The 27626-nt window shown below is 40.4% G+C and overlaps 1 protein-coding gene across 1 annotated transcript in view; it reads left to right on the top strand.

Annotated features, from left to right (window-relative positions):
* The first annotated feature begins 19481 nt into the window (after positions 1-19481).
* LOC138972001 (gamma-aminobutyric acid type B receptor subunit 1-like) overlaps positions 19482-27626 on the top strand; it is a 25683-nt gene continuing 17538 nt past the window's right edge. The window contains exon 1 of the mRNA XM_070344844.1: positions 19482-19706. Within this exon, the coding sequence (XP_070200945.1) occupies positions 19482-19706 (225 nt within the window). The remainder of the gene's footprint in view (positions 19707-27626) is intronic.

Here is a 27626-nt window from a genome sequence, read left to right as displayed (position 1 = left end):
TTCTGCTTGTATGCAAACTGGAAGGGATCCTGATGGAGCCTGACCTGATGGAGCAGTCTAAAGAGGACAATGCGCTCAAAGCACTTCATAACAATAGAGGTGAGAGATACAAGGCGATAGTCATTCAGGGTTTTGGGCTTGTTGTTCTTGGGGACCGGGCTGATCGTAGAGTTTTTCCAGAGTCTAGGCACAGTGCAATCTTTCAGAGACCAACTAAACAAACGGCTAAAAACAACGGACAACTGACAGGCACATGGTCTCAAAACTCGTCCACCGATGTTACCAGGACCAACTGCTTTCTTTACATTCAACTTGCTAAAAACCTTCTCAGTAGGAATAATATAATTACCATAGAAAACTTTCTGCAAGGTAAGAAATGCAGACTTTTGCTAGCTTGTCATACTTTATTCTCCAGTTTCTGCAGCTGCTGTTGTATCATTGGTTTACTTTACTGGATGTCGTTATTCAAATGCAAATCCATTAGAGGCAGAAGGCTTAGAAACAAAATACTTTGTGATCAATTTAAATCTCCACGAAAGGAATTATTTGGCATCGAAAGCCTTTTTTCACCTCATTTGTTTATAATAAGCAAGGCAAAGGTTGAAGCCTGTACAAAGTACTTCGTTTCTAATTCGTCTGTCTCTGATGGCTTTGCATTTGAATAACGACATCCAATAAACTCTACTGACTATATCAGCAGCTGCAGAAACTGGAATAGAAATCGTCACGCAAATAAGAATAATATATGTACCTAACTCAGTTTCAGGCATTTTTTCAGTGAGACTACAGACTTGTTTTGAGATTATCAAGGTATGCACACGTTCCTTTTGTGCCGATTAAAAACGTTGCCAGTTTTTAATCTCTCGCCTATCCCGCTGTCAACCGATCGAGATAGGCAGTTTGCAAGTTATAACTAAAATGACATAGCAGATTGACACACGAGCTTATAATTTTCATTTTTATATTTAGTCACGTTTTGACTAAATATTTTAACATCGAGGGGGAATCGAAACGAGGGTCGTGGTGTATGTGCGTGTGTGTGTCTGTCTGTGTGTGTGTGTGTGTGTGTGTGTGTGTAGAGCGATTCAGACTAAACTACCGGACCGATCTTTATGAAATTTGACATGAGAGTTCCTGGGTATGAAATCCCCGAACGTTTTTTTCATTTTTTTGATAAATGTCTTTGATGACGTCATATCCGGCTTTTCGTGAAAGTTGAGGCGGCACTGTCACGCCCTCATTTTTCAACCAAATTGGTTGAAATTTTGGTCAAGTAATCTTCGACGAAGCCCGGGGTTCGGTATTGCATTTCAGCTTGGTGGCTTAAAAATTAATTAATGACTTTGGTCATTAAAAATCTGAAAATTGTAAAAAAAAATAAACATTTATAAAACGATCCAAATTTACGTTTATCTTATTCTCCATCATTTGCTGATTCCAAAAACATATAAATATGTTATATTTGGATTAAAAACAAGCTCTGAAAATTAAATATATAAAAATTATTATCAAAATTAAATTGTCGAAATCAATTTAAAAACACTTTCATCTTATTCCTTGTCGGTTTCTGATTCCAAAAACATATAGATATGATATGTTTGGATTAAAAACACGCTCAGAAAGTTAAAACAAAGAGAGGTACAGAAAAGCGTGCTATCCTTCTTAGCGCAACTACTACCCCGCTCTTCTTGTCAATTTCACTGCCTTTGCCATGAGCGGTGGACTGACGATGCTACGAGTATACGGTCTTGCTGAAAAATGGCATTGAGTTCAGTTTCATTCTGTGAGTTCGACAGCTACTTGACTAAATATTGTATTTTCGCCTTACGCGACTTGTTATTTTCTAAAATAATCTTCATTCAGTTTTCAAAAGATTGCATCGCAATTTGTTATTATCTAATTATATGTATGTTTAGATGAACAGCAACACCTTGCTAGTGCTGTGTGTCTGCGCTCTACTGGTGGTGGACACAGAAGCATCTAGTCCTAAACGCCACGCCAGTGCCGCGAAGGAGGTAAGTTGCCTTTCATCGCGTATACAGGACACAAGTTAACACAATTAGACTATACATGGAGTTACGCTTGTTCGTTTCTTTATCTCTCCGTTTGTTTATAACTGAGAATAAAAAACAAGAAAGGTAGGTTGTTGGAACGTTTGTTATTGACAAAACAATACATTCATAGATTTTAATTATGCATAACTGGATATTTTTATGGATAAAATATAGATTTAATTATGCAAAATTTCTGAATTTTGAAACGTTGGCAGTCTCTTTGTTTTTGGATTTGTTTATAACTTAGTTTTATTCCTTGTTTCTAATTTTTTTGGCGATGTTTTTGGATGGTGTGTTTGTCTGGTTTTGTTTATGTTGCTTTGGCAGCCTTGCGTAGCGTTCGATTAAAATAGGATAGTTGGGGGACACTGACCCATCGTGTTCATACATTTCCATTTATATTAACCCTGTAGTCTTCATTTGTAAAAAAACCAACAACAAAAAAAAACAACCCAATCAAAACCAAAAACAAAAATACAAACAACTAACACAGGAACAAATGGAGAGAAAAAAATGAAACTCAGAACCCGTTTATTATGACTAAGAACTAGGCTATGCATCTCGGCAGTTGCCATGAACTTAAAACTCAAACAAGTCGCGTAAGGCGAAAATACAATATTTAGTCAAGTAGCTGTCGAACTCACAGAATGAAACGCAATGCCATTTTACTCGTAGCATCGTCAGGCCACCGCTCATGGCAAAGGCAGTGAAATTGACAAGAAGAGCGGGGTAGTAGTTGCGCTAAGAAGGATAGCACGCTTTTCTGTACCTCTCTTTGTTTTAACTTTCTGAGCGTGTTTTTAATCCAAACATATCATATCTATATGTTTTTGGAATCAGGAACCGACAAGAAATAAGATGAAAGTGTTTTGAAATTGATTTGGACAATTTAATTTTGATAATAATTTTTATATATTTAATTTTCAGAGCTTGTTTTTAATCCAAATATAACATATTTATATGTTTTTGGAATCAGCAAATGATGGAGAATAAGATAAACGTAAATTTGGATCGTTTTATAAATGTTTATTTTTTTTTTACAATTTTCAGATTTTTAATGACCAAAGTCATTAATTAATTTTTAAGCCACCAAGCTGAAATGCAATACCGAACCCCGGGCTTTGTCGAAGATTACTTGACCAAAATTTCAACCAATTTGGTTGAAAAATGAGGGCGTGACAGTGCCGCCTCAACTTTCACGAAAAGCCGGATATGACGTCATGAAAGACATTTATCAAAAAAATGAAAAAAACGTTCGGGGATTTCATACCCAGGAACTCTCATGTCAAATTTCATAAAGATCAGTCCAGTAGTTTAGTCTGAATCGCTCTACACACACACACACACACACACACACACACACACACACACACACACACAGACACACACACACACAGACACACGCACATACACGACCCTCGTTTCGATTCCCCCTCGATGTTAAAATATTTAGTCAAAACTTGACTAAATATAAAAAGGCAAATTGCTTTCCACGACAAGAAGTCTTTTTTTAAAAAAATTTTTAAGAGTGAAAATATATAATCAGCTATATAATGAATGTACAACAAATATGCTTATGTGCCATGCTTTAAAACAGATTTTAAAAAACATACAAAAAAACCATCACCCACATCAATACATGCCAATACATATAGCCATTTCCTTATTTCATGACATCCTTATCAAGCTTTTTACACAGATAAGCCACAGATAAGCCACAGATAAGCATAGGTTTCTTCCCAATGTCTTATAAAGACTGAAGGGAATCGTCTGCCATGGTTCATGCTTTCGTTGTTGAAGTTTTGCGGCCAATTTGAGTAAAAATGACGTCTGCATATCGTGGACGTTTATCATATTAATGCCACCTTCCTCCACTACATTACACAATACATTACGTTTAATTTTTTCAAAGGCTTTTGTATTTGAAAAATCTGAGCAAGATAGTTTTCAGCTTATCGAGAATTTGATAGGAATAGAAAGCGCCTGCATCACGTACACAGATTGCAAAATTAACAAGAGGCGAAGCCTTCAAGGCTAACGTAAGAAATCGACAAACAGTAACACAAACTCAATCACTCCGTCACACATACACACACACACACACACACACACACACACACACACACACACACACACACACACACACACACACACACACACACACACACACACACACACACACACACACACACACACACACACACACACACACAGTAAGCATAGGTAGGGAGGCCCACTGACAGTAAGCGTGAACAGACCACAGAAGGCCATTTTTGGAGTGCTGTAAACAGCTTCAAAATTAAGCAATGTTCTTATAGTTCAGGTTTGAAATGTAAAAGTACTTATAGAATTGCTGTGCAAAGTTTGAAGCCTGTTAGAATTATACATTTGGAGGTATTGGACTGTAAAGTCAGGCAAATATGCGATTTTTTCACAATTGGGAAGTTATGTACAGGGCGACAAATTAAAAAAACTTGACTAAATATAAAAAGCAAAAAGAAATGACCTTTTCGGTTTTATTTTATAAAACAGATTGCAGCAACCACAAATGTATCACAGTTGAACCAATAAATGCAATAAAAAGGGTTTTATAGCCGATTGCAATTTTAGGCTATATTGACGTCATCACACGAAATTTAAGAAACGCGAACAAGCAAATCTTCAGTGGTTTTACAGGTAAAGATGTCATACGATATATCAAATTGAAGATCTCTTTGTGTACAATCTAGCTGTCATACTTTTGATGCTGTATAATCAAAACTTTACAACTTAAGCTTGAAAATCAATATTTTCAAAAATAATAAATTTAAAATAAAAACTATAAAATGTATTAATGTTCCGCAATGTCAATCTTTATAAACATTTGTAACCTCACATTTTAGCATATTTCCACACATTGAATGATAATAATGTTACTTCCAAACAAGAAAACACTAACTACAGCACAAGTTTGCAGTTATGCGTTATATTTTAATCTGCCTGACTGAAAATGTGTGCGTTTCTTCCTTAACCTGTATATCCGCGATTATATAGCAAATTATGTGTATGTAAGTGTGTATATATCCATGTATGCAGGTATGTATGTGTGTATGTATGTATGTATGTATCCTTATGTTTTTATGTGAATCTCTCTCTCTCTCTCTCTCTTTCTCTTTCTCTCTCTCTCTCTCTCTCTCACACACACACACACACACACACACACATACATTCACCAACACACACACAATATCTGTTATCCTTGTTGTGGTGCAATTAAGGTCAAGTATACAGCATGACAAAATCCCCTGCAATGCAATAATGACACAAACAACAGATTTTCCAAAAAAACTGTCATAGCAACACAGAAATTGTCTAATCAATCAAATGTAACAAATACAATTGCATAACAGAACAAAGAAACATTTGAATATAACATCAGGTATTTAGCGCCAAAAAGAAACCTAAGTCAGATCATTAGTTATGAGAACCAATTAAGAACATCAAACAACTCAGCGCCATAAAAGTCATTTCAAGTCATCAGTCACACTTTAAATGTCAAAAATCGTCGGGAAATTAATTCAGCATTATAATAATACCATCAATAAACACACAAGCATGAAGATGAAACAGAACAGACGGAAATTGTAGCACGGAAATGAATTATGCAAACACATCGCGATCAAAGAAGAACACCAGGTGACTTTGTGTATTAAAGCCATCGTTAAACAGACATTACACTGTGACAAACGGATTTGCACATAGTGTATATTGGAATTATGTGACTCAGGTGTACAGAATTTATGGGCCACGAACTTTGAGTGGACACCGTACAGTGACGTCACTGACGCATTGCAGTAGTGTCGGTGACCAATCAGAGCAGAGTATAGACCGAGGGGGCGCTGTAAAGATAATACAGGCTCAGAGCTTTGCAGACTGTCGACAGGAGCAGACGTGTCTCCCAGTTGTAAAGTTGCTCACCGGGCGCTAGAGGTCCTTTGGAGACTCGTGTCGCGGTTACTGAATCAGTAGATTCAGCTGCTGTGTTTACAGGTATTTATTGAATTGATATTTTACTCGGAGATATTATTTTGCTCGGAAATATTGACTTGAGAAATGACCGGGAGAGTCATGTGTGAATTAACTGAAAAACGTGCGCGGTTGTCAGCCATTGTGGAAAATGGAATGTTTACATGTTTTTCGGAAATGAATTCGCTTATGAGTTAGCGGGTGTATATACTGTAACCGCATAAGATAGTTGACGGTAGTGATAAAGAACGTTATAAAAGTTTATTCAAGTATGGAGACTTATGGTAGTTTAAACTTGTGTTTTTTAGCACCCCGGGCCGAGTGGGTCGCGGAGATATCCCGGGCTGAGAGCAGTCGCGGAAGCGGGAACGAGACGGGAGGTTCTGCCCTCATGCTCCAGCCGAGGGCTGTGGAGACGCTGGAGGGAAAGACAGCGTGAAGCGCTGCGTAACGGGAACCCCGTCCCATTCCACCACACGAGACAGTTGTGTGGGTGGGGTGAAGCAGTGTGTGCCACTGTATACTGTGAGTACGACTGAGAGAATTTAACCAGCGTGATAGCTGCACAGATACGTTTCCCGAGTGAATAACCACGAGACGTCGAGCGTCGTGGGGTTTGTTATCTGTGTATAACAGAACTGAATAGTAACAGAAGAATTGTTTGAGACAGTGTCTTCGTGTGTTTTGAGACAGACGGGCTTTCACGGAACAAAGCCTCAAGTATTATACGTGTGTGCACGAGAACTGTATATTGCATGACATAATAACATGTATGTAATTTTGTCATGTTTGATTTCTGTATGTTGACAGAAATAGGACTTTCATGTTGAGCGAAAGTGATCTGTAGAATGGATGTAGAATAATATGTTTATGTTGTGATTGAATACTTTAATAGAGGTGCAGGGGCAAAGGGCTTTGCTGTGTTCTTGTCTTTGTGCCTGGTTGGAGTGTTGTGTGTGTGTGTGTGTGAAGAACAGTTATTAGTAAACAGAGAGTAGCACGCGCAATTTTGATAGGAATAGATAGACATACATACAGACATACACATCGAAATTCCGGCCGTAACATTTGGTGACCCCAATGAGATGTACCTACAGATCAAGTAATTCCGTGCTACAAAACCCAGTGCAGATCATAGTCTAAAAGACATCGAGATATTACTAAATTATACAGTACTTCAGCGCCATATAATAATGTAAGATCATCAGTCACACAAAACCGAGATGTAACAAAAAAAATCGGGTAATTCGATCGATCAGCACCATATGAAAACATTGCAGATCATTAGCCACACAAACAAAGAGATGTAACAAAAACATCAGGTAATTCGATCGATCGGCACCATATAAAAACAGTTACACAAGTTCTCACTGAAAGTGAAGAACGAAGCGGTTCCGCAGGTTGAAATGACACCTTTTTTTTGGAGTAACCCAAGACACACGCTTGGCTTGGAAGCCATATTATATTGCAGCCACAGAAGCAACAGGTGTGTGTGTGTGTGTGTGTGTGTGTGTGTGTGTGTGTGTGTGTATGTGTGTGTATATGTGTGTGTCTGTTCGTCTGTGTGTCTGTCTGTGTGATTCTGATTAAAAGTGAATGTGCATGTCTATGGGTGTTTTTGTGTAAGTATGTATGTATGTATGTGTGTATATATGTATCTATACATACATATATACAGTCGACTCCGGTTAATCGGCCACTTTTGGGACTGACTGAATTATGGCCGATTATCCGAAGTGGCCGATTATCCGAACATCGCATCGGGAAGTTCCTCAGAACAAAAATATTGGATGATGGAAGTTACTTATGGTAGCGGAAAGCGGAAGTTTCGTGCATTGGCATACGTGCTCTACATGTCTCCAAAAAATGTGTCCAGTGTCGTCTGCTTCTGTTTGGCACTGGCACGTTTCCTCACTGCAGCACAGACAACGTCCAGGCAATGCAGTTCTTCTTCCCCGAAGGCATTTTCCAGGGCATATTGAACCAATCAACCAATGCCTCGTCCACTTCATCGTCTTTTCCTCCTCTTTTCCTTTTCTTTGAGACAGACAAGCGTCCACCTACAGCTTCACTCCTGAGATGATCCTCGTCGTTAATCCATCGACAAAGGGTTTTTCTTGGGACCCCTAACTGATTTGCAAGCTGCAATTTTGATGTGTTAGGCGGATATCCTTTCACTTTGTCCAAGAATTCAAGTTTTTCCAAGACGCTGTAATCTTTCCTTTTCGTCGCCATGGTTTGTGCAAAGAGGCTTTCGGCACAAGCAAGTCAGTGTTTGACTGTCAGTTGTTTCGATCACAGTGTGTAAACTCAGTAAACTCACTGGCAGACCTTTGTGCTGTCATGTGAGTAATGATCATGGAACCACTCACAAAAACGTGAAAGTGTGAGGTGGCCGTTTAGCCGATGTGCAAAGTTTTCGTGGTGGCCGATTAACCGAACATTTTAACACATAATATGAAGAAAAGATTCGGTCCCAGGGAAAATAGGCCGATTATCCGGAATTGGGCGATTATCCGGATGGCCGATTAACCGGAATTGACTGTATGTGTGTGTGTGTGTGTGTGTGTCCGTGTGTGTGTGCGTGTGTGTTTGTGTCTGAAATTCAGGATCCAACTGTGTCCATGTGCACGTGTGTCTGTGTTTTTGTGTGTGTGTTTGTGTTCGTGTGTGCGTGAGTATGTATGCATGTGTGTGTGACTTGGAATAATAGGCCGTGAAAAGTAGGATATGCGCCGAAATGGCTGCAATCTGCTGGTCGATGTGAATGCGTGATGTATTGTGTAAAAAAATTCCATCTCACACGGCATAAATAGATCCCTGCGCCTTGAGTCCGAGTCTGGAGATACGCGCGCGATATAAGACTTCATATAATAATAATAATGATAATGTGTCTCTCTGTCTTTGTGATTCTGGATCAACATTTATTAGTGTGTGTGTGTGTGTGTGTGTGTGTGTGTGTGTGTGTGTGTGTGTGTGTTTTGTGACAGAACGTTTTAATTTACCGAGAATTTACTTTGCAAAGTGAGCATCTACAGCTAGGTTACTTCGAAAAGGGCTTCTGCGTGCTGATCAGTCCACGTGTTTTTAACCAAAATGTCATTGTCCACCAACAAACCTTCTCCTTGGGTCTGTTAATGTTGCTGGGTCACGGGGTCCTGCGTGTCGTCAATAGCCTGTTTCTCATAATAATACTTGTGGCGAAGGTGAGTCATATAAGCATTTGCGGTTCTTGTTAGATCTGTTCACTATAATGGATCTAGTCAAGGCCGCGTCGCAGAGACAAAAATCATTTCCACAGCCGGAAGGCTCGGTTATTCTTTTGAAAGATGTTGCTAGTTCGTTGATCTAACTTTGGTGGGGAGTTGAAAAACCTAAAATTGTAACGTATTTGCATGTGACATTTTCACGGCATGCCTTGATGTAGCCTTCGGCGGTGAAACAGTTGAAAAGCGTTTTAATTCAATCGCAAGGCAAAGTCAAACACATTTACATCAGTATGAGAACAGACTTCCGGATAGATCTGTTGCAGAGATCTTTCACTACACAATATATTTTTCTGTTTCAAAATAAGTTTTCTTTGCGAGCTCGTGGAAAATAAGCGATAATTTCGAATTTCGGCTTGTCGCGACGTCAAGTTTTTCACTGTGCATACTCTGATACTGAACACTGCGTAACAAACTGATTCAGCTTTTGCATGACTGCGAGAGTTGATCAGCTTTTGGTTTTTCACTTCAATCGCTTGTCAAGGTCAAGCCAAAGCACATACTGATTAGAAAAATGTTACTGAACTTACTGGTAGATGTATCTCTTGAGATCAATGAGAAGAAAGATCGAGCGACTTCCTAAAACGCCTGTGTTTAAAAGAAAACACTGTGTTCAGAATTAACCCTTTCAACAACGTAATGATATTTGTGTAAGTTGCTCTTTTAAACATATAATAACAGAAAGTTGATTGTATCGCACGCAAAATTACACGAATCTGGTTAGAATATCTTTCCTTTGCGAGTCTTTGGAACTGGGGCGATAATTTCGAGTGTTTCAGCTTGCCGCGGCGTCATGCAAATAGCTGTATCACTCTGTAAATGACTAGATTCAGCCTTCGGCGGCGCAACCGTTGGATAATCGCTTCACTTCAATCGATCGGCCCGGTCAAAGTATAGCCCGTATTGATGAGAAAAGATGTTCTTCTCTAGCCTTTTAAGATTACTGAGAGAAATGGGCGATTTCCAAAAACGCCTGTGTCAAAACAAAAACACTGTGTTCAGAATCAACTATATTCACAACATGTTAATAGTAATTATGAGTCGCTCAGCGGAATACATAATTACAAAGGATTGATCTGATGGTATGCAAAATGTCAGTAAACTGCATCTAATACTTTTTCCTTGCGAGATCTCAGAACATACGCGATTCGGCCTTGGACGGCGCAAAAGTTGAAACATTGCTTCACTTCAATCGGTTGGCCCGGTTAAAGTATTGCACACATTGATTAGATAAGACATTGTCCTGGTAGATTGGCCTTTTAACATTATTGACAGGAATGGGCGATTTCCAGAAACATCTGTGTAAAAAGTAAAACACTGTGTTCAGAACCCACCCTTTTTCAAGACGTTAATAAAATGTTGATAAGTCGCTCTTTCACATACATCATAACAAAGGGTTGATCTTATGCCACACTAAATTTCAGTATTGTACTTTAAATAGTTTTTCTTCGCGCGCTCTTGGAACTTGGGTGACGATTTCGAGTGTTTCGCTTGCCGCGACGTCAAATAGCTTTTTCCCTGTACACCGCGTTTGCGGCTAAGTCCGAAGCGGGAGATAGCGTTTTGGGGCAAGTTCGGGACTTGTTTTACTCATGAACCAAAAACAACACGTTCACATACCAACAATCATTCAAAAGAACAACAACTGGAGAAACCCTTGCAAGTTGTTTGACGTTTTCAAAATATTTATTTAGCCTTTTAAATCTTCAGAGAAAAGTAAAAAAAAATCACGGCTGTGGCCGCCATTTTGGATTTTCTCTGTGGGCCTCCCTAGCATAGCCTAGGTAAAACTGTGCAAGAAAGCGAGACCCTGGATCTGCCAACTAGTCTCGGCCCGCTCACAATAACAATGACCGAGACTTTCAGTAATTCCTTTGCGTGACGTCTAACCCTCTTACGTCATAATGTGACGTCTTCTATCACACACGTCAAACACTTTTGACCGAGACGTAATCTTCTTATGCGAGCTTTATCCATAGACTCGGAAATGTTAAAGTTTCTATCACACACACACACACACACACGCACGCACGCACGCACGCACGCACGCACAGACAGACAAAGTTTATCATCGCATAGGCTACACTTACGTGAGCCAAAAATGATTTAATAATGTATAATTTGCCGTTGATACTCAAATTTCTTCTGGACCATCTGCAGATAATTTGTTCTCTCCCTGGCCTGCCCTACGGACACTGAGATTTGAAAGCGATTTAAATAATTTGTAGTTTTCTTTTGCCATGGCGGCTCTATCAGTGTGATCGAGAAACATACATGGTTTACGAAACAGGACAAAACGTAACACTTTTTTTCATAATTTAAAAAAGGAAGAATATGTTTGCAGGAAACTTACATTACGGACGGTGACGTTGATCAATGGGAAAGGGAATGGGGAGGACAACTCTTCCAGGTTTCTTCAACTAGCCGTAGTCGGGGTCAAGTCATTTTAGTCCAAAAGGCTTTTCCCTTTGACGTTGCATGTGTTGTGAAGTCTTCTTGTTGTTGTTTGCTGTTAGATCGTCAGTCCGGACTGCAGGGCGAAGAATGTATGTACATTTTTAACGTGTATAGTCCAAATGAAGTCAATGAGAAAAGGTGGTTTTATCAATTCCTCTCAAACTGTCTAAATGAGCGAATAGATGAGAGAACAATTGTATGTGAAGATTTTAACTGTGTACTTGATAATGAATTAGATATTTAAAGCGGTGGTAAACACAATAACGCGGATGTTGACATGTTTAAGAATATGATGAACACCCCCGTGTGTACACGCAAGCACAAGACCAAGTGCGCACGAAAAAGATCCTGTAATCCATGTCAGAGTTCGGTGGGTTATAGAAACACGAAAATACCCAGCATGCTCAAAATCGACCAGACAAAAACGGAAGGACCGAATCAAAAAATCGACAACGAATCACAATAAGCAAAACTTTGCAACTTTGACATACGAGAAGAAAGTCAAACCAGTTATCTACCCTGAACAGATTGTTTTGTTTTGCTACCTTGCGTATTTCGCGTGCTATGCTATTCGTACCGATGCAGGTGTCGATAGCAAGAGCGGTCAAAAACGGGACGTTTTGCGTCCATGTTTAGGGGTATCATGATGTCAAAAAGCGCTACATTTGAGCAATGGCTTAATGAATTCCTTTGAAACTTTCAGAATATGTTTCCAACATACTAGAGATACTTCGTTTTTCACTGCGTGCCTCTTAAAACATGCTACGGTCACGCTTGGCTGGGCATCGCTGTGGCACCAGAATCGTCGCTTAAATATCAAGCGTATCAAGGCCTAGCAAATTTGCGTCAATGCTTTTACGCACATAAAACTTTCGCAGTGTGTGTATCAATCATTTTTCTGTAGACATGCAAAGTCATGAATGTTTTGGAAACAAGTAAACAATCCTATGACGAGTTTTCAAATCTTTTTCAAACAATTGCATAACATTTTAACAAATAACTTTAACAATCCATAATTTCACACGAACTATCTCTAGTATGTTGGTAAAATATTCTGATAGTTTCAAAGCAATCCATTGATGAGTCATTGCTAAAGTGCAGCCTTTTATGTGATGATACCCCTAAAACATAACTCAAAAAGTCCCGTTTTTGACCGCTCTTGCGATCGACACCTGCATCAGTAGGAATAGCACACGAAATACGCAAGGTAGCAAAACAAAACAATCTGTTCAGGGTAGATAACTGGTTTGACTTTCTTCTCGTATGTCAAAGTTTGCCAAGTTTTGCCTATTGTGATTCGTTGTCGATTTTTTGATTCGGTCCTTCCGTTTTTGTCTGGTCGATTTTGAGGGTACCCTTACTTGAGCGGCGGTCACGTGGTCCCTGTAAAAGAAGTATTTAATCCAAAAAGTGATCCTGAAGGTTAAGTGAACGGTCTTAACTAGCACATAAGGTTTTTGAATGAAATGACACGGGGACTAATGGTTTAATTTGGTTTTGAAATTTGTTGCACTAATGTTTTGGCCAAGTTTAGTATGAAGGGAGGGAAATACAGTGCACTGACTGCTTGCAAATTGTTCAACACTTACGTAACTAAAGACAGCCGTCAAGGGAAGCAAACTATCCTCTTTATTCAGTATCACTACTGTTTTCCCATTTTACATCTTTTGTTTTTAACACTGACTTAATTGTGTCCCTTGGAGATTGTTTTTGTGTGTGTCTCAATTTATGAAATGTGTTTAGTTTGTTGAAAGTGAGGACATAAAACAAAGGAATCAGTGTCACAAGGAAGTAAAGAGAAACGAAGACGGAGATAAGAAAGAAGGCTCGTAATATAAGCATTTGCTTGAGTGCGTGTACTGTCCTAGTTGTATGTTTTGAATTGTTTCATGCGAAGGAATTCTGAATACAATTTTGTTTAAACCAAAGAAGGCGCGCATCCGGAGTTACATTTCAAGCGCATTTTACTGTGTTGAACAGAGAACAACAGAGCTTTCCAGAAATTAACACAAAAGCTTTCATGCCGTTAACTTTTCTGATGAAGATAGTTAAATGGCAAAACTTTGAAAATTCGTCCTTCTTAGGAAATAAATTCAGCGCTTGGTTGTTCAAGCACATTGGAAGCTCATTTTGTTTATTCTCCTGCATGTCAAAACGTATAATTTCCAAAAGACACCTCCTCCTCCCCCTCCACGCCCCCTCCACCACCATCACCAGTGCCGCTTAATACTTCGCAGCAACTACCCATTCACTGAAGCATTGTTCACTGTAAAAACACTTTGAAAATTGATCTTCCTTCTGTAGATATTGCGTGAAGTCTTCCGTGGTCCCAGACAACACCCATGACAGCCTATCAATCATGGAGGTACTGATCACTGTCATCCCCTACACCTCGACAATCGACAAAATGAATCATCTCTCGCGCTATTGATTAGGCTGTTTGTAAAGGGACTGTACCCGCCAATTACCTGCCTCGAATTGCCCCTAATGGGCAGAATATACCTGCGCAGTTTGAGCGGCACAGACGACGCACGGCCTATTATTTATGCCGCGATAGGGATTATGACGAGTACTTGGCCTGTTTTCCTTTCATGTAGCGGGCTGGGATAAACTGCAGTGCGTCGTCGGTCCTGTTTCGAAACTTCCGCTTTTTGCAGGTAAGTCTGTGTGTTACGACGAAGAATCGGGAAACTTCCTCAGTTCAACTATTCACATTAATGTATTTATTTACTTCTCAGGGAAAGGGTGGCTGAGTGGTAAAGTGCACTTGCCTCGGAAGCGAGAGGTTGCGAGTTCAACCCTGGGTCGGGGCGTAAACAATTTTCTTCCCCCTTTTCTAGCCCAGGTGGTGGGTTCAAGTGCTAGTCTTTCGGATGAGATGAAAAACCGAGGTCCCTTCGTGTACACTACATTGGGGTGTGCACGTTAAAGATCCCATGATTGACAAAAATGTATAGGCATAGATACAAAATGTCTACCAAATACCCGTGTGACTTGGAATAATAGGCCGTGAAAAGTAAATATTGTGTAAAACATTCCATCTCACACGGCAGAAATTAATATGTAAAGACATAAGACATAAGACATAAGACATAAGACATAAGACTTTATTTCAACCATGTGCAGTACACTAGGGACATGTTTTGGCCAGAGTACAATCAATCAATCCATACACGCCCTTCCAAACATCGCTTGCAATCTCAGTCACACACACGCTCACGCACGCCCGCATACATTCCCCACACAAAACCCACAACAGCACACACGCACAAGCATGCTCCTCCTTAACAAAACGTGTTTAACCATCAATTGTACATATGCGTAAAATAAACAGTATAGAAGTATCAGTAAGAATTATATATGTATCAGACATCAGTTATGACGACAATAACTAAAATCACAAATCCTTAATAATTTTAAAACCAAAACATTTATTACAATACTACACTTGAGTAAAAGCTCAATTTTAACTAAGAACGGCAGGACTTAAGGAGCCAGGACACGCACTGCACTTGGATAAAAACTGTCTCTGAAACGCGTGGTGCTTGTCCTGATCGAGCGAAAACGCCTGCCCGAGGGTAGGGGCCGGAACAACTTGTAAGCAGGGTGCGAGTTGTCTGCCAGAATCTTTTTGACCTTCTGAGCGCTTCGGGATGTGTATATGGAGGCAATGGAGGGAAGCTCACAACCCACAATCTTGGAAGCTGTTCGTACAACTCTGCTTAGGTTGATCTGCTCTGCCTCAGTAGCCCTACTGAACCAGACAGTGATGGAAAAAGACAAGATGCTTTCAATCGTAGCCCTTAGAGAACGTCAAGCGCTATATAAATCTCCCATATAAATAAATAAATAAAAAGTAAGAATTTCATTGTCATTTTCATTACAACATCCTCCTCCTCCTCTTCCACCTCCTCCTTATTATCGTCGTCTCGTCGTCGTCATCATCATCATCATCATCATCATCATCATCATCATCATCATCATCATCATCATCATCATCATCATCATCATCATCATCAAAGCACGATATGTAGTATCTTTTGCTTGAGGGTATATTTTCTATTCTTTTATTGATTTGAATACTGACGCAGAGAGTTGGAATTTCGTCGTTTTTGTCTGATGAAAGTTAACGTTGACCAAGATCACAGACAACCTGTGAGCTGCCATCAATTTTCGAGTGGATTGTTGTGAAGAAAACAGCTATGGTGGCGCTTGGTTGAAAATCAAATAGAGGTAAAAGATGATTCCGAACAAGCTTCTGGACATTTTCAGAGAAGTTTATTTTTTATAATATTATAAGTGTTCGTCTGTCCATCAAAAACCGCTGAGTCCCAGATCAGTGACTATATTGTTTTGTTTTGTCGCAATTAAACGTTCCTATAACATAGGCTACCTTACTTGTTTTTGTATTCGTGTTGTTGGTTGATTCCTCACTATAACTGCGTTTGTTGTGTACCTTAACCTCCCTAATTGTCAATAATTATGACATCGTCGCGAAGCCCGGGTGCTGTGAACGTGGAACGAGGGGAAGCTGAGAAACGCGGGCGGAGTGAGTGTGAGGCAACAAGTGGTACCGCCACACATCCTGACACTCTGTGAGCGATCGGTGCCGAGGAGAGACTTGCGGTGTTGTGGTCTGGAATTGTGTCCTTTGTGGGTGGGAGATGTATCTGTGAGAGTGTTTTTAGTGTGAAACTGTGCTTTTGATTTGAGATTATATGGATACAAGTAGAATTGTTATGTGGTAAGTCGCTTTTGTGTTTCTTTTGCTCCGCAAATTCGAAAGGGATGATATAAAACCTAACAAAGTATAAAAAAGAAAAATGACATCGATAGACTGCTTACGCTCCAAATTCAAAATAAATGAATTACATAAATAAAAAAAATTAAAAGAAAAAAAAAGGAAAACGGACCGATTTGTAAACGTTAGACGAATGACAATCTACAAAATTAACAGTACTTCGACCTTTATGATCTTTAACATGAACAAACAGACCAATCACGAAGAGCATGTGAAAATGGTGACTTTGCTTGGAGATACTACTTGTTCAGTTTAAAAAAAAAAGATGTTGTGTTGTCTTTTATGGCACGTTTCATATTCAACCCTTTTCTTAATATATTCTAAAAGAACGTTGTTATAAAGTCTGAGTTTGAACTATGAAAACCAGAGAGAGTTTTCGTCATCAGGAACGAGTACTTTCAAGATGGTGGGAAACGGGAGCTTCCTTGTGTTTTATCAAAATAATGTTGGATTCATTCCTTTCGTAAAACCTTGTTTTTTTCTTTGAGAAATACGTCTTCAAACAACGCAGTTTGACTACTTGTGCGAGTCTGCTGGCAACTAACAACGATTTTCAGCGCACTTTTTTTGTTTTAAATGTGAGGCAAAATGTTGTTTCAACAACCCAAAGGGATTTATGAAACACGTATTAGGTTACAAGAAAATAAACAGCAATTTAACATATTTCTATAAATATGGAAATACGTATATGTATGAAAATGACTTTTCCCCAGGTTTAATTGCAGTATGATACTTAAGTACAGAACAACTTAAATCAGATTAATTACGTGCCGTAAGTATAAGAAAGACATTGACATTTTGTCTGCATTTATCAAGCAATGCCTTCAATCCTGTTGGCATTCTCTTTGGCTAAAGCGGCGCTGACAATTTGATGCTAATCTGATCTTTTTAAAAAGAGATGGCTGGCCGTAGCATTATCAGAGGAACACGATAGTGATATTGGCCCAGGGGTACGTAACAAGACGAAAGACGAGCGTCTTGAGCAAAAACAGACGAAGAACTCTCTCTTCGAACCGCGATCGATAGCCTTGAGTCAGGTAGAAGAGAGGTTGATCGGGAGTAATGGCAAAAATAACAGCATAAAATACACAGAATGATATTGAGAATGGACGGGTGGAAAGGAAACACAAGAACAGATAAACAAAAAAAGATTGTAAAAAAAAGTAGAGAAAGTGTAAGAAACGTAGATAGATAGATAGATAGATAGATAGATGGATAGATACATAGATAGGTAAATTAATAGCTAGATACATAGATACATAGATACATAGAAACGCCGGATTGTACACTCAGAGAGACATACAGACAGAGAGGAGACATTGACAAAAAGTAAGACGCAAAAAAAGAAAAGGGTAAACATTCAAACAACAGATCAGAAAGATCAGATGATATGAACAAAAAGACGATTAGGCTTGGAAAAAAACCCAATAACAAGTAAAGAAAACAGAGAAAGACGCACATACAAACGCAAAGAGCAGCTATCAATCAATCAATCAATGAGGCTTATATCGCGCATATTCCGTGGGTACAGTTCTAGGCGCTCTGCAGATGAAATTTTATACGGCCAGTAATTGCAGCCATTTCGGCGCATATTTACCTTTCACGGCCTATTATTCCAAGTCACACGGGTATAGGTAGACAATTATTAACTGTGCCTAAGCAATTTTTGCCAGGAAAGACCCTTTTGTCAATCGTGGGATCTTTAACGTGCACACCCAATGTAGTGTACACGGGGGGGGGGGGGGGGGGGGGGGGGGGGGGGGGGGTTCGGACACCGAAGAGAGTCTGCACACAAATTTGACTCTGAAATAAATTTCCGCCGAACCTGGGATCGAACTCACGCTGACAGCGGCCAACTGAATACAAATCCAGCGCGCTACCAACTGAGCTATATCCCCGCCCTGACTGAGCTACATCCCCGCCCTGACTGAGCTATATCCCCGCCCTGACTGAGCTACATCCCCGCCCCAGCTACTAACTATCAAACGACTTTCCCACGAAAAACAACAGAAAATACGAAGAATACAACCAGAAATAAACCAACAGCAAATACTTTATACTTGTTCTTCTACTTCTGTGTTTATGGGCTGAAACTTTGTTTTTTTACACGAGTAGGGTTTTACGTGTATGACCGCTTTTAACCCGCCATTTAGGCAGCCTTACGCCGTTTTCGGGGGGAAAAAACAAAACAAAAACAGAAGCAGCAACAACTGCAATAGTAGCAGCAGCAACTATACCGAGAGGCATAAATTCCGCAAACTGAACTTTAAAAAATCACAAAAAATCAACTCAGTGGTGAATGTTTTCAATGTTTGAATATTTTATTTATTGGCCATTTTAGTGTTTATAAACCTTCACTTTATTGATTTTGAATAGAACATCATGAAATGACAATTTTTCAAAAAAAGTGACTGAGTCCAAGCGCAATGAGTTCGGAAAACGTTCAGTGTTCATCACGGTCAATGATTTGGCCAGCTCTAAGCATACCAATCGCTTGCTGTCTCTCTCCTTCATCAAGTCGGGGCATGATTGCGATATCTGATACAGTCAAACAGCCAGTTGCATTTTTTAGGGCCATACACTATCTTTTTTACGTTATTGTCTCCCGTTCAGCCCATGTCTTTATTAGCACAGTGAGCTGTGGCTGGATCAGCAATACTGCAAAGCGCACGCTGACAGCGTCAAACATTTGCTCCGACACTCAAGATGTCAACTACAAATTACAGGTTCAATCTGATTTTCGTTTGAGAGCAAAATCGTTCAATGCACTATTTGCAGAATTTATGCCTTTCAGTATATAAGAAGAACACTATCGGCAATACTTTGGGAACAAAATAACGAACAAGCACAGTGAATCCTAACCACAAAACAATTCAACAACTTTGAGGCAACAGCAAAATGCTGTCAAGTTCACAATTCCTGCTGCGCCTTCTAGTGTTAACAACCGGTGTCTATGGAGATCGACGCCCCCTGCACATCGGCGGTTTTATGCCGGTCACTGGAATAGGTTTTCCAGTGGCTTCTGCTGCCCGCCCAGCGGTCAATTTAGCTGTGGAGCTTATCAATAACAGCTCGGGCATCCTGCCGGACTATGAGCTCATCCTCGACATCTATGACACACAGGTAAGAGGGGAGAGAGAGAGAGAGAGAGAGAGAGAGAGAGAGAGAGAGAGAGAGAGAGAGAGAGAGAGAGAGAGAGAGAGAGAGAGACAGACAGACAGACAGACAGACAGACAGACAGACAGACAGACAGACAGACAGACAGACAGACAGAAACATTTTCTTTTGATGTGCTTGTCTCCCATTAGGCTTACCTTTTTGTTAACTTATTTATTTATTCATTTAATTATGCATTAATTAGTTGGTCTGCTTATTTATCTTTTTATCAATAAGTTTATCCACGTTTTTGACAATAATTGTTCTTTCTTTTCGTTTCAATTTCGTATGTTTCCCAATTTTGTATAAATCTTGCTTTTTCTTCGTTTTCCTGAGGAATTGCTTTATTTGTAAAACCTCTTTTCTTCAATATTCAGTGTCTTTTGCTGTGATATTTTTTTCAAATAAATTGCTTTTTGGGGTGTTGTTGAATCGCCATTGCTTATATTCTAATTTTCCAACATATCCACTGTTTTCCTTTTCATGGAACAGAGACCTTATTTCTGCGCATGTCTCCTTCTTCTTCTTGCGTTCGCCGCTTTCTTTTTCTCTCTTCTTTTTTCTGTTTTTTTCTCTCTTGGAGCCCGGCTCTGCCTAACCCTGGAGGGACCTCAGTGGGCGAGCGCCTAAAGTGTCGCTTCTATCTGATGGTGTCATGGTTGGCGTTGATGCGTGATACCATGGTTTGTACCTCCGTCTTCAGCACTTGAGGTTTCTGTCGGGGTTACCTCACCCTTAGCTCATGGCCCGTACGTCCTACCCTGAGAGCACAGCGGGGAGGATTTGCCGGGATCCCACCGGATTTGCCGGGATCCCACCCGGAGCTAGGGTTTTAATGCGCCCATAATCGCATTAGAGGAGTCCCGTGGAAGGGCGATGGAGCATTTCGAAGAGAGTAGCAGTGCCACCTGCTACCCCACTCCACCCTGGTAGACAACACCGCCAGTTTGGTCCGCGGCCGCAATTAGCGGCTGGTCTTCATATCTGAAGTCCGTTCCCCTATCCGCCACCCGGGGACGCGCTGGGTTGGGGGTGGTCGGCCCACTGAAAATCCCACACTGGGTTAAAGAAGTTCAGCCTGTCCCACTCTGCGCATGTGAAATTGTATCTTGTATTGTTTTCCTTTTAACGGAGCAGAGACCTCATTTGTGCGCATGTGAAATTGTACCTTATATTGTTTTCCTTTTAACGGAACAGAGACCTCATTACTGCGCATGTGAAATTGTACCTTATATTGTTTTCCTTTTAACGGAACAGAGACCTCATTTCTACGCATGTGAAATTGTACCTAATATTGTTTTCCTTTTAACGGAACAGAGACCTCATTTCTAGGAATGTGAAATTGTACCTTTTATTGTTTTCCTTTTAACGGCCGTGCTTTCATTGTGTCTTTGCAATTTGAATTGGTTCTGTCTTCTCTTCTTCTTCAAGTTTTTGTGTTTGTGCTTATTATCCCAGCGAAGCTGGAGGTATCCCGTGAACGCTATACTGTAATCGATTTGAGAAATGTGCATACCGAATAATACATGATAAAGAAGGATTCTTTGTGCCCGAAAATGGGCCACAGTTGGAGATGGAAGTTCACCAAAAATTGGGACCATACTAACAAAAATACGGTGGGTAAAATTGGCGCCCCCATTTTTTGAGCAAACGCCACCCAAGGCCGCTTTGGACGGGTAGAAATTCCGTAGTTTCCAAGTCTATGGATAAAGCTCGCGTAAGAAGAATACGTCACGGTCGAAAGTCTTTGACGTCAATTAATGCATCATGACGTCATGCCTCCCTGTAGTCTTTCTCTCTCGCGCGGTGTGTGTGTTTGTGTTCATTTTGTGCACATGTGTTAGTGTTTCTGTTTGTTTGTGTGTGTGTGTGTGTGTGTGTGTGTGTGTGTGTATTTGTGTGTGTGTGCGCACGCGTGCATGAGTCTGTACTCGTGTGTGTGTGAGTGTGTGTGTGTGTGTGTGTGTGTGTGTATTTGTGTGTGCGCACGCGTGCATGAGTCTGTACTCGTGTGTGTGTGAGTGTGTGTGGTGTGTGTGTGTGTGTGTGTATTTGTGTGTGTGTGTGAATAGAATAGAATAGAATATATTTAGAATATATTTTATTGTCGGAACCAAATTGGTTATTGACACAAAGAGCGATTAAAACAATCTGAAATAAACTTTCCTAGACGAATTTGTATTCTGTCTTCGCAAAATACTTCACTAGGTTTATTGTTGGAATACTTTATATCTATATTTGATAGATCCTTTATAAAATCATTTCGCAGTTCAGTGAACTTTTGACATCCGTCTAGGAAGTGAATTTCATCTTCAATAACGTTACATTTATTACATAAACGATTTTCTCTTGGTATGTTATTATGTCTTCCAGTTTCAATTTTTAAAGAGTGTGTACTTGTCCTTAATTTACTCAGTAAATGTCTATGTTTGATATTCGTAATGCTTATAAGGTATGGCTGAACTTCGTATGTCTTGTTTACAGAGGAATAAAATTTCAGCCTTGGACGACCTTCACATTTAATTTTCTCCCAAAACTTTATGTAGTTAATCCTTAACTTTTCTTGTATGGCGTTTTGTAGTTTACCGATGTCAAATGTATATTGATTAAGCCATACATGTTTAAAACCTATTTTGTACAAAAGCTCTTTATACACATACACGTACACTACCCGCCTACACGCACACACCCACAAACGCGCACAAGGACGCACGCACTTACCATATTCTCTTACACCTCAAGATGTATTTGCTGCTATTCTAATTATCGCTAAACCGCGCAACATTCTAAATTCCCTGGCAACCCTTCGTTTCAAAGACCTAAATAGGTGCCGATCGAAGCGCGAAGAATTCAACACACGCCGCTTATTTTCTGCTGCTTTGATCTGAAGACCATTAAATGGCACAGTAAAGACGAACACGACACCGAGTGGATGATGGCTTTAAAGGTATCAGTCCTTCCCCTGTGAACGATTCAACTCATTTCTTAGATTTTCCCAGGCGTTGTGCGTTGTGCGTTGTGCAAGGGATAAGTCCGTACCTCCACTTTGACACATACCTTTCTTCTTCTTCTTCAGCGTTCAAGAATTTGTCTGGTGACGTGTAAGCTCGTTTGCCCATAATTGGGTTCCCCACACTATACTCTGAGTTCCCCACACTATACTCTGAGTTCCCCACACTATACTCTGAGTTCCCCACACTATACTCTGAGTTCCCCACACTATACTCTGAGTTCCCCACACTATACTCTGAGTTCCCCACACTATACTCTGAGTTCCCCACACTATACTCTGAGTTCCCCACACTATACTCTGAGTTCCCCACACTATACTCTGAGTTCCCCACACTATACTCTGAGTTCCCCACACTATACTCTGAGTTCCCCACACTATACTCTGAGTTCCCCACACTATACTCTGAGTTCCCCACACTATACTCTGAGTTCCCCACACTATACTCTGAGTTCCCCACACTATACTCTGAGTTCTCTGAGTTCCCCACACTATACTCTGAGTTCCCCACACTATACTCTGAGTTCCCCACACTATACTCTGAGTTCCCCACACTATACTCTGAGTTCCCCACACTATACTCTGAGTTCCCCACACTATACTCTGAGTTCCCCACACTATACTCTGAGTTCCCCACACTATACTCTGAGTTCCCCACACTATACTCTGAGTTCCCCACACTATACTCTGAGTTCCCCACACTATACTCTGAGTTCCCCACACTATACTCTGAGTTCCCCACACTATACTCTGGGTTCCCCACACTATACTCTGAGTTCCCCACACTATACTCTGAGAGCATAGTCAGCTTCACTCCGCTTTCGTTGAGTAGGCATGCACGGTATTTTCGTGTTTCCATAACCCACCGAACTCTGACATGAATTACAGGATCTTTTCTGTGCGCACTTGGTCTTGTGCTTGCGTGTACACACGAAGGGGGTTAAGTCACTAGCAGGTCTGCACATAAGGAAAAATCTCCACTCTTAACCCACCAGGCGGCAGCGACCGGGATTCGAACTCACGACCTCCCGATTAGGAGGCCGACGCCTTACCACCACGCCACTGCGCCCGTTAGACACATACCAAAAATCAACACCCTGACTGCGCACTGGTTGCTTTTACAAAATTAAAACATCAACAATTCCAACTGTGCAACTGTTCATTTCTGGGATGTGAACAAGTGGAGGGGTGGTATTACTTTACATAAAAGCCTGACCGAAGCGATGGTGATTTAAGAAGATGGTCTAGGATAGAAGGTATTTCTAATTTTGTTGGTGCAGCACATGCGCTTCAGACGAATAACATTGGCTTCTCACAAAAACACTTCAAAACACAGAAACCTTAAAAGTAAAATCCCTCCTGTGAAAACCGTTTCCCACAACAAAAACAATCCCCAACCCTATGTGCAGAGAAAGCAGCCCGGCTGTTGGTTTTAGGCATGTGTCTTAGGGGAGGGGTGGTCTCATCCAATGGAACAGCCAGGCTGTTGGTTTTAGGCATGTGTCTTAGTGGAGGGGTGGTCTCATCCAATGGAACAGCCGGGCTGTTGGTTTTAGGCATGTGTCTTAGGGGAGGGGTGGTCTCATCCAATGGAACAGCCAGGCTGTTGGTTTTAGGCATGTGTCTTAGGGGAGGGGTGGTCTCATCCAATGGAACAGCCAGGCTGTTGGTTTTAGGCATGTGTCATTGTGGAGGGGTGGTCTCATCCAATGGAACAGCCAGGCTGTTTGTTTTAGGCATGTGTCTTTGTGGAGGGGTGGTCTCATCCAATGGAACAGCCAGGCTGTTGGTTTTAGGCATGTGTCTTAGGGGAGGGGTGGTCTCATCCAATGGAACAGCCGGTGTAACACGACATTTTTACTCTACGAAAAATGTACTCCGGAGTAAATATTTCGTACGAAATTCTTACTCCGAGTACACTTTTCGTACGAGAAAAGAACTCCCCAAGGCACGAAAAAATTACTCCCTCCACGAAAGTTTTACTCCCCATTTTTTTACTTCCAGTAAAAATCTCGTACGATATAATGGGATGCGGGCGAAGGGATAATGCCAATAAGTGATCTCGCGCACACGAATGTCGCGCTACCCTCCTTCCACCCCTTCCACCACCAAGACTAACAGGGGACAAGGGAGTACAAATTTCGTACACCTGGCATGGGAAGTTAAATTGCTCGTGTTGTGGTGAAGTAATTTATTCGTCATTTATTCGTCAGGGGAGTAACATATTTGTACGAAATGTTTTCTCGGAACTCACCTGTCTTGGGGAGCAATTTTCTCGTGCAATGGGGGAGTGCTTTTTTCGTAAAGGGAGTAACTTTTTCGTACGAAATGTTTACTCCGGAGTAAAAATCTCGTGGGAGTAATTTTCTCGTGTTACACCGGGCCAGATCTGAGTAGGTGGGCCGAATTGTGTACAAGGGAAGGACTGGGTCTTTAACATGCAGCGCACCGTAAAGCTAAGTAATACATTATAATCACCTGCACTCCTTGAACTGAAGAAGAAAGGCGCACAACATGGTAATCAAAAAGAATCAGCAATTGAAGCACTCAACAATGAAAGTTGCCGCTGCCCGATTCCTGTTTGTTTGTGTTTTTGTGTGTGTGTGTGTGTTTATATTTAGACTTTGCAACTTTTGAAGACGAGGGTTAATTTGTGTTCCCTACAGTTTTCCTCATTGCAGAAAAGGTTGAGGGTTTTCTTCATCAGATGAAAAGACAGTCGTGCATAGCATAGCCCATCCTGAACTCAGGTCAAAATGAGTTCGGCTCATTCTCTCCCTGACAGGATGCCTTGAGTTTCCTTGCTTATTTTAATGTATTATTAATATAAGCAGATTCGCGATCGTCGATAATGATTTTTCATGGTGTTTTGTAATTTTTAAATTACAAAGGAATTGATATGTAAGACAGTTTCAAGCGAGCTATTTTTCGCGGCTGTATTTACTGTGCAAACAACTCTAAATATGGCAAAAGTGTCACGTGATAATCAACCGTTTGGTTTCGGCGCTCACTGGAGCAGACGATTTTTTCTGTAACCAGTTGACAGTGATGAAACCATATATTACGGTCTCCTTCCGGCAGCAGTCCCAAAGTTTCGACTTGTTTGTTTTGACCTTAGAACGATGTCTTTATCATAACTGTGAAGAACAGAACGGAGATCACTGTCGAAGTCGGCCAATCTGCAATCATTTTCGTCTTGCGAACACTGATCTCAAATTTAGATCAGTGCTCGCGAAAAACATATGGGAGATAACTCTGTATTCTTATTTTGATAGATTCACGTAGGACTGTAGCGTCCGGTCAGAGAGACAACTGGCAATAGCCGTGGAGCGATGCTTATCAGAATGAGCATAGCCTTCAAGAGAAAGGGCCATCTGCACGTGCATAGCTTTTGTTTCTTCGATGAAAGAAGTCTTGCATAATTTCCGGCCGCCGGTATACAACCTTTAATTTCATTAGGCACGTTTATATTGCAAGCCCATGAGCAATCGGGCTGTTTTTCCGCAGAGGGAGAAAAGTATTTTCTTTCATTTCCGACATGTTGCTTGTCTGAGAAGAAAATGTCAGTTTGTTCTCCAATCAATGCGCAAACGTTTTGTTAGACTAATGAAATATATATTTTTTAAATCTCTAGTTGCTTTGTAGTTGCAGAGGATGTGCGCAGTGCTTTGCTTCGCCTCATGAAAACAGAGACTAAAGCATTCGTTTCAGTTTGCTTCTTTGAAAAAGAAGAGCATGCACTGAGTAAGCCCGCTATTTGAAGGCAAGTGTTTATGCTGGAAGTGTACGTTCGGATCCGTTTATTTCGCTTCAGCATTAACCATTGCGTAACAAGACATCGTTATCGACATTGTTATCGGAATGTGTATTGATTATCATTTTTAGAACGTGTCAATAAGCAGTCTGCTTTTTAACGTTCTTAATGTTGTTATTGTTTGAAACGTGTATCAGAGAAAATGAATACAACACGCTTAAACCAACCATTGCGTAATGAACGAATATATCAAACAACAACAAGTCGCGTAAGGCGAAAATACAACATTTAGTCAAGTAGCTGTCGAACTCACAGAATGAAACTGAACGCAATGCAACGCAGCAAGACCGTATACTCGTAGAATCGTCAGTCCACCGCTCACGGCAAAGGCAGTGAAATTGACAAGAAGAGCGGGGTAGTAGTTGCGCTGAGAAGGATAGCACGCTTTTCTGTACCTCTCTTTGTTTTAACTTTCTGAGCGTGTTTTTAATCCAAACATATCATATCTATATGTTTTTGGAATCAGGAACCGACAAGGAATAATATGAAAGTGTTTTTAAATTGATTTCGAAAATTTAATTTTGATCATAATTTTTATATTTGTAATTTTCAGAGCTTGTTTTTAATCCAAATATAACATATTTATATGTTTTTGGAATCAGAAAATGATGGAGAATAAGATAAACGTAAATTTATATCGTTCAATAAAAAAAATTATTTTTTCAGATTTTTAATGACCAAAGTCATTAATTAATTTTTAAGCCACCACGCTGAAATGCAATACCGAAGTCCGGGCTTCGTCGAAGACTACTTGACCAAAATTTCAACCAATTTGGTTGAAAAATGAGAGCGTGACAGTGCCGCCTCAACTTTCACGAAAAGCCGGATATAACGTCATCAAAGACATTGATCCAAAAAAAAGAAAAAAACGTCCAGGGATATCATACCCAGGAACTCTCATGTAAAATTTTATTTATTTATTTATTAAGGAGATTTCTATAGCGCATAACTAAAAGCACTATGCGCTTTACAATATCACTAGGTATAAGCACACGCAAACATACTCTGATTAAATAGAACTTAGGCTAACAAGACAATACTAAAAACACTAAACATTTGAGTT

The sequence above is a fragment of the Littorina saxatilis genome, linkage group LG7 (genome assembly GCF_037325665.1).
Source record: "Littorina saxatilis isolate snail1 linkage group LG7, US_GU_Lsax_2.0, whole genome shotgun sequence".
Taxonomy (NCBI): Eukaryota; Metazoa; Mollusca; class Gastropoda; order Littorinimorpha; family Littorinidae; genus Littorina; species Littorina saxatilis.
Note: the sequence above shows the minus strand (reverse complement) of the source record. Positions and strands in the feature narration are given on the sequence as shown.